General features: G+C 51.5%; 1 protein-coding gene across 1 annotated transcript in view; it reads left to right on the plus strand.

Moving 5' to 3' along the window:
• DNAH14 (dynein axonemal heavy chain 14) overlaps positions 1-8023 on the plus strand; it is a 163727-nt gene extending 155704 nt beyond the window's left edge. Inside the window, exons 80-84 of the mRNA XM_053659549.1 lie at positions 639-751; positions 1602-1741; positions 6675-6838; positions 7287-7433; positions 7808-8023. Coding sequence (XP_053515524.1) covers positions 639-751; positions 1602-1741; positions 6675-6838; positions 7287-7433; positions 7808-8023 — 780 coding nt within the window. The remainder of the gene's footprint in view (positions 1-638; positions 752-1601; positions 1742-6674; positions 6839-7286; positions 7434-7807) is intronic.
• The last annotated feature ends 569 nt before the right edge of the window (positions 8024-8592 follow it).

Genomic DNA, 8592 nt, shown 5'->3' on the forward strand with positions numbered 1-8592 from the left:
GGCGTTGGTGTGAGTACATAGTCATCAAATCTCTTCGAGGAGAATTTGGCAGTTCTCCTAAATAAATGTATCGAAGAGCTGTTTGTCACAGGACTGTTTATAACAGCATAAAGCTGAAACTAACTGAGCATCTATTCATAAGAATCTCATGAAATTATATTACTCGGATATGGAAAAGATCGCTCAGTTGTGTTAAATTTTTTTTTTAAGTTTCAGAAAAATGTCACCTCTAAGGACTGTGAAAACATACATATACTTACATAAAATCCATGCTTGTATGTGCCTGTATGTGCTTAGGAAAAGGTGTACCTGCTTTAGAGTTGAGAAACCCAAACTAGAGTTTGGGGAGAGCCAACAAGGCGGGCCTCCAGGAGGCATTTGGGGGGAGAGGGGCCAGCTGGAAGGGGCTGCTGGCTGGGGCCCAGCTCCCAGGCCGGCCCAGGGCTCAGGTCAGCTCTGAGTGTAGCTGGCTGCAGGCCCCGGCCTGCCGGGAGCCAGGGGCCACAGGGAGCCGGGCCGCTGTGTCCAGGGACATGGGGGAGGGCTGGTGGCTACAAACATTTCTTTTGTAAAGTAGGAGCTGGGAGTGAGGTGGATACTGGCTGCAAAATTCAATGCCTGTCTCTCTATCCTAACAGAAATACGCCTACAAGTCGTGTAAACCCCTGAGTTCCTGGGTTAATGATCTCATCCAGCGACTGAATTTCTTCAACACCTGGGCCAAAATGGCTTATGGGGAAATACACCGTTGGTATGGATGAGAGCCGGTTTACATGGCTTCCTCGTTGTTACCTAGAGCTTAGAGGTTCACAAAAGAATCTCACATGTTTGGCCTGTTCGGGTCTCACACCCACATGTGAAGTAAGGAATGAGTGGGGGGGGATTCTCATCTTCAGTTTAGGGTGAGGAGATGAAGACCTAGGAAGCCGAGTCTCATCCAGGGTCACTTGGCCGTCAGAGATGGCGAGAGAACCAGAAGCAGCACATCTCTGCTTCCGTTATTCTGCCGTCTTGTGAAAAACCTGGGGGGGGGGCGGAGGGTATGAAAAGAAACAAGAATTAGCTAGCGTGTACGTTTTAAATGTGCTCAGTATGTAGACCAGAACAGGTTGAGAGGCAGGGAAACTGTTAGCCCTTGCGGAGCGCCTCGCAGTGGGCCACCCACCCAGTGCTTTCCTCCAGCTGAGTCGCTGACTGTCACAGGGGCCCTGGGACCCAAGTCTGGTGCTGCCATTTGTCACGGTCCTCACTTTAGAGGTGAGGAAACTGAGGCACAAGCACACCAAGTCATCTGCCCGAGGTTCCACCACTAGAAAGCTGAAGGACAGATTTAAACCCGGAAAATCCGGCTCCCAGCCTGCGCTACAGAGCCTCTTAGGCCGCGCAGCAACGAGCGCTCTGCAGCGGTCAGGCTCCGGGACAGTCCCCAGGGCTCTGCAAGGCCCAGCCAGGGTTCCAAGGCCGGAGCTGGGCTCCAGTCCAGTCCGGGAGAGGGTGCCTGAGTTGGGGAGAGTCGGAGATGAAAAGGAAAGGAGGACGCTGGGAGGCGCATGCGCGATTACTAGGCCCTTAACCACCCACCCGGGGCTGCCCTCCAACAGGTACGAGAGATTTATCGCAGCTTCGAAGCTCACCGTCCCGTCACTTCGCCCCGACCCCAGACGTCCTGTGGATGAAGACAGTAATTTCTTGGGCGGGTTTCCTGTGAGATACTGGCTCCCAGCTTTCTTCTTCCCACAAGGTAAGCCTGAGAGCCAGGACCAGCCCCCACCCCTGGCCGGGGAGGCTGCGCCCAGTCCTCCACCACCGTCTGTCTCCTGCCCTTTCGGAGGAGAGGCCCATAGTATGGCTTCTGCGCCCCCCACAGGTATGAGGGCCTCCTGCGTGCAGTCTCTCCCCCCACACACACACCTCCCTGCACCTGAGCAGGTGTCTCATTGTCTCAACTCCAGGCCATTGGTTTTATGATGTCAAAGGCCTCTACAAGGGCTTAATTCTGTGCCTCAGCCATTTTCCTGAATTTATTCATTTAACAAGAGTGAATGAACGAAGGTTGGCTGGGTCCTGGGCCGCACCTGCTCGGCCCAGGCGCCCAGCGGGAGAGACAGGTATCCAGCCGTGGGGTCAGAACAGTGTGTGGGGGCGGGAGCCGTGGGAGTTGTAAAGGGCAGCTCTACCCAGCAGGCTCCGTGTGGGCGGGGCCAGGGCGGGGCTGACTCCTCCCCGTCTCCCAGAGCGCCTCGGGCCGCCGCGGCCGCACCTAAAACGCTCTCAATAAGTTTGTGAAGAGTGAATGGGTGAATTCCCGAATGAATGTATGAATGATTAAATACTTCAGAGCAAGAAACAGGGGGACCTATGCTAAGGATCAGGGAAGCCACTAAGGAAGTAACTTGTGAGATGAGACTTAAAGCCACCAGTTAGGTATTATCCCGGTGGGGACAGAATACTCAGAGGATAATCACCACCCTTACGTGGTGCTTACGTGGTGCCAGGCACTGTTCTGAGGACTTAATATATATATATGAAGTCATTCAGTTCTCAGAACAGCCTTCTGGATTTGTTGCTGTAATTACCCCTATTTTCAGATAAGAGAATCTTGGTAGAAGTTAAGTAATTTGCCCAAAGTCACAGAGCAAATAAGTGACTAAGCTAAGATTTGAACTCGGTCAAACTTGGAAATTCACGTCTCACCGCTGCCCTGAACTGGGAATAGCGTTCTCATTAGAGAGAAACCATTTAAAGGCCCAGAGACGAGACAGAAAACAAGCACAGTAGAGGAACCAACTGCTAATTGCAGCCAGACAGAGGAGGACCCAGCAAAGGGACAGTGCAGGAAGGAGGGGGAGGGATGGGCAAGGGCCGGCCCCCGGAGCTGGGGCCGTAGGAGACGCACTCAGGGCGTCTACACCTTGTGGCCTTGCGAGTCGCAGGTGAGCTTCAGGCCAGGGACATCATGGCTTGATGGGTGGGCGGGGCATGGGGACAGAGAGGCACAAAACCACAGTCTGGGGCCCAGTCCCTCAGGAGCCTGCTGTGTTGTCCAGGCCAGAGCTGGCGGTGAGTGGACAAGGACGGGGGTGGTGAGCAGGAGGAAAGTAGTCAACTGGGGGCCTTCAGGAGTCAGGCCCATGAAACTCCACGCCCAAGAGGGCAGGGTCAGCGGGAGTGGCTCCCGGGTTTCTGGCTTGGAGTACTGAGCGGAGGCTGATGGCTGTCACTGAGGCTGTGGAGGCATGGAGAGCAGCAGACTGACAAGGGGCAAGGTGATGGCCATGTCACGTCCGAGGTGTCTGGATGATGGGAACAATGACAGTAAGGGCCGGTTATCCTGGCTGGACCTCAGGCAGAAGGCCACTGAGCCCCTCAGGTGACGCCACAGTGTGACAGCCACTGCCGCAGGGGCAAAGCTGGTCAACGCAGGTCTTGTCTCCTGGAGCCTGCTGCCCTCTGAGGGGGGCTCAGAGGAGGGCAGGGTCACTGCGGCCTGTGCCGGTAGAGATGGCTTCTTGGGCCTTGCAGACTTGGAGGGAAACTTAAGAACTATGATCCAAGGCAGACAGCATGAGCAGGGGCAGAGAGACGGGCGCACTGTCTAGGTTGTGATTTTGTGTAGCAGCGGGGACAGAGAAGACGGGGCCAGTGTGGCAAGTTTGACTGCCCAGGTAGGGAGACGGAGATCCACTGTGAGCACAGGTGCGGTGGATTCTGGGCAGGGCCGCTACACAGTCGAGAAGTAAGATGCAATTACTAAACTGGCGATTTACGCAGGAGGAATCAATCACAGGAGAGAGGAGCGGGTGGCAAAGAGAACAAACAGTTAAACTGTGTAGGTATCTTGACATCAAGATGCAGAATGCAGTCTGAACTTGGTTAAGCTCAACGGGGCAAGTTAAAGGCTCACATAAATGGGGAGAATGCCAAGGCTCTGGCTCCAGGCACGCAGGGTCCGGGTAGTCAGTTGTCCTGTGTCACTCTCAGCCTGCCTCCTCTCAGCTGTTTCCACTCTGCGTTGGTTCTTTTCTGCTGCACACAGCCTTTCTGCACGAAACTGGGGAAAACACATCAGTGAGTTGGGAGGGAAAAGAGCTTTCCTTTCCCAGTGTTCACATGTCATTTCTTTTCCTTTTCTTTTGTTAGTTATGCTATTACAGTTTTCCCAATTTTCCTCCTTTATCCCCCCTCCGCCCTGCACTCCCTAACCCTCCAGCATCTCCCTGCCTTAGTTCGCGTCCATGGCTTGTACATATAAGTTCTTTGAATTCTGTTTCCTATACCATGTCTGACCTCTCCCTGTCTGTTTTATGCCTACCAGTGATGCTGCTTCTTCCCTGTACCTTTTCCCCCTTATTCCTCCCTTCTGCCTCACTGAAATCCCTCCAGGTGATGTCCATTTTTCTGATTCTGTTTCTGTTCTAGTTGTTTGCTTACTTTTTGATTTCATTGTTTTTCTTTTCTTTTTTTTTTTTAGGTTCATTTATTGATAGTTGTGACTTTGTTATCATTTTACTCTTTGTATTTTTTATCTTATTTTTCTTAGATAAGTTCCTTCAACATTTCATGTAATAATGGCTTGGTGATGATAAACTCCTTTAACTTGTCCTTATCTGGGAAGCACTTTATCTGTCCATTTTAAATGAAAGCTTCGCTGGATAGAGCAATCTTGGATGTAGGTTCTTGCCTTTCATGACTTGGAATACTTCTTTCCAGCCCCTTCTTGCCTGCAAGGTTTCTTTTGAGAAATCAGCTGATAGACTAATGGGAACTCCTTTGTAGGTAACTCTCCTTTCCTCTCGCTTCTTTTAGGATTCTGTCTTTATACTTAATCTTGGGTAACTTGATGATAATGTGCCCGGGTGTGTTCCTCTTTGGGTCCAACTGCTTTGGGAGACTCTGAGCTTCCTGGACTTCCTGGAAGTCTATTTCCTTCACTAGATTGGGGAAGTTCTCCTTCATTATTTGTTCAAATAACTTTTCATTTTTCTGCTGTTCTCCTTCTGGCACCCCTGTAATTTGGATATTGGAGTGTTTCAAGTTGTCCCAAAGGTTCCTAAGTCTCCATTTTTTTTTTGAATTCTTATTTCTTCATTCTGTTCCAGTTGTATGTTTATTTCTTCCTATTGTTCCAAATTGTTGATTTGAGTCCTAGTTTCCTTCCTGTCACTGCTGGTTCCCTGAATATTTTGCTTTATTTCCCTTTGGGTATCTTTTATTTGTTTTTTCATTTTTTGACCAAGCTGTCAGTCTTGTGAGCATTTTAATTACCAGGGTTTTGAACTCTCTCCATCAGACAGTTTGGCGATTTTCTCATCGCTTAGCTCTCTTTCTGGAGTTTTGCTGTTCTTTCATTTGGGCCGTATTTCTTTGTTCGGCACACCTGTTAAGTCGTAAGGAGGTGGGGCCTTAGGTAATCACCAGGGCGGGGCAAACCTCCTGGCTGCGCTGCCTGTGGGGGAGGGGCCAGAGAGGGAACAATGTAGCGCCCCCTGCTGGGATCTAGCCCACTTTCCCAGGGACTCTCCTGTGACACTGGGAGTTTCTCCCCAGTCCACAGGCCACTCTGACTCTCAGTTTCCTCTGAAGTCAGCCCTGCCCACCCAGTCCGCCCAGCCGCCTTACTGGTCTGGTTGTCTGGTTGTTCTGGTTGACTGTTTCAATTCCTTGGTTGTCAGAGTTGGATTTTCTGGCACTTCTGGCTATTTATTGATTTTATTTTTTTATTTAATTATTGTTCAAGTACAGTTTTCTGTCTTTTACTCCCGTCCCAGCCTGCCCCCCCCACCTTAGTTTTTGTCCATGTGTCCTTTATACTTGTTCCTGTGAATCCTTCCCCTTTTCCCCTGAAATCCTCTCCCCTCTGGTCACTGTCCCCCTGTTCTCTATTTCAGCATCTCTGGTTATATTTTGCTCACTTGTTTGTTTTGTTGATTAGGTTCCACTTATAGGCGAGATCATATGGTATTTATCTTTCACTGCCTGGCTTATTTCACTTAGCATAATGCTTTCCAGTTCCATCCATGCTGTTGCAAAGGGTAGGAGCTCCTTCTTTCTTTCTGCTGCATAGAATTCCATTGTGTAAATATACCATAGTTTTTGGATCCATTCTTTTACTGCTGGGCACCTAGGTTGCTTCTAGCTTTTGGCTATTGTAAATTGTGCTGCTCTGAACATTGGGGTGCATGTTTATTGATTTTAGGTTGGTTGTTGTCCTGCTTTTGGTTGTGGGAGGAAGTGAAGGGTTTCTGCCTATGCCTCCATCTTGGCCAAAACTCTACCACATCATTTCTTGAGAGTCTCTGATACACATGGATCTTGAACTTGCCCTTGGGTGCCAGGAGGGCACTTACCTTTGAACTTACCTTTGATGCCAGGAGGATAAGATACTATCCTCAGCCAAGCCTGGGTCAGAAGTGGGTAAGGTCCCAGGAGTTTAGCCCCTCTACGCCCACAACGAATGTGGGAGGGACTCTGGGCCGACAAAGCCACCCACGTTCCTCGGGAAGCTCGAGCAGCCGCTGAGACCCTCACCAAGACCCGCGGGCAGCGGCTGGATTTACACTGCCCTCCACCCACCTCGGGTGTCTCCTCTCTCTTCTCCACACCCTTCCCTCCCCATGAGACACTGGTGGTGGTAACAGTCCCCTGAGACTCGCAGGGTGTGTTTCTCTCCACAGCCTTTCTGACTGCTGTGCTTCAAGACTACGCAAGGTCCCAAGGACTCTCAATGGACACCCTCACTTTCACCCACCACGTGGTCTCGGACACCGCCGAGCGCGAAGAGAAGGAGCTCTCCGTCATCATCCAGAAGAAGCTCAACATCGTCAGGACAGCCTTCAAGGTACCGGGATGCTTAAGAGACTAGACGGCTCACTCATGCATCCGTCATTCACTCGTTCATTCACGCAAGCAGTCATCACCTCCTCAGCAGACCTTTACCTGCCACTCGGCTCGAGCTGGGCCCTGGACAGGCAGCACCCACAAGGCACAGTCCCCCTTGGACTCCAGATGCCATTAGACTTCCTCTCCCACTCTTCCCAGGGGGACGGAAACAATTATACAGGGTGCGGCAGAAGCAAGGTTCGTTGTGCGTACACAAAACAGTTTATTCGTGTATTACTGCTACTCACCTTCGAACTGGAGGAAACCTGCCCAGCGCAGGGATGGACCCTCCCTGGGCCGGAAGGGGAGCGGCCCGCCCCCTCCGTGCCCGTCCCCAGGGCAGCTGACGTCACAGGCTGTGTGCAGCCTGCCCGGGACCCCCCGACAGCACCTCTCTTTGATCTTAGGCTACGGACTCCACGCACGTCGGTGTCCACGTGTTTGGTTTATTCATCGAGGGGGCGAGGTGGGATCACGGAGAAAAGGTCCTGGAAGACTCGCTGCCTCGCGAGCTGTGTTGCGACTTTCCTGAAATTCACTTCTTGCCCACAAAGGTAAGCGCCCGAGTGTTTATCACTAAGTCTTGAGCCTCCCCGCTTTCCCAGCCACACAAGCGTCCCTTCTATAGTTCCACGCCCTGTGGCCTCACCAGGGAAAGTTAAAAATGGTAATGCGCTTCGGGCAGAGAACTCCCAAAGTAGTAGCCCCAAGCACTGCTAAAATCTCAAGTTCATGCTCTGCCAACAACGTTGTTTCTCAAGAACACGAACTAGAAAGCCCTGCCCCCGAAAGCAGTTACACGTAGAAGTTACGCCTGACCTTAAGGGTGTGAATTTTTCGCAGGTTCCCCCAGGTCTGGCACATAGCAGATGGGAGCTGCTGGTGCGTTTGAACCAAGCAATGTGACTATCGAATTTCTTTTTTTAAGATTTCCACCGAAACAGCAAACACGTCTAACCAGACAGATTCAGAACTCTATGCTTTTGAATGCCCGGTTTATCAGACACCTGAGAGGTTAAGGACTGTGACAAGCACGGGCTTGCCCTCAAATTTTTTGATGTCGGTGTATCTGCCCACGAAGAAACCTCCCAGTCACTGGATCACCATGCAGGTCGCGTTGCTATGTGAGAAGAACGAGAAATAACCTCACAGCCCCACCCATCAGATTTCGGCCTGGAACCGGATTTGTGTGTCAAGACATGCACATAGTGACACCCCTCATAAAGCCCTCTGTGTGTTCAGCCAGGCACAGTCTCTTTCTTTCGCCGTTCGGGAACACGTCAGCACGTGGGGGAACCCTCCAGCTGCTTTTCTGAGCAACGACTCTGCACCCCGGCTGGACTGCAGGTGAGTGGGCACGTCCTGGGCTGCGGCCGGCAGATACCAGGGCTTGCTTCTGCAAAATTTTGGTCCTGAAAAGTGGTTTCTACATCTGCAGACAGTAACACACACACACGGGCGCATGCACACGACCTTCCCTCACAGAACAGCCTCGTTCTGCCTTCTCCCCCCACTGAAGAGCCAGTCCCGAGAATTCAGCACATTGGATTAACGCCCTGACGTGTTCCTGGAGGTAAGGTGTTTATTCTTGAGCCCTACATTGAGCACTCACGAGGACACCTACACAGCCCTCAGACCACCTCCGTCCGGTGTGTTACACCTGCCACGTTTTACACACGTGGAGGCTGGTGCCGCCATACCTGGAACAGACTC

Source organism: Artibeus jamaicensis, unplaced genomic scaffold (assembly GCF_021234435.1).
Source record: "Artibeus jamaicensis isolate MK-2021 breed Jamaican fruit bat unplaced genomic scaffold, CSHL_Jam_final scaffold_754, whole genome shotgun sequence".
Classification (NCBI taxonomy): domain Eukaryota; kingdom Metazoa; phylum Chordata; class Mammalia; order Chiroptera; family Phyllostomidae; genus Artibeus; species Artibeus jamaicensis.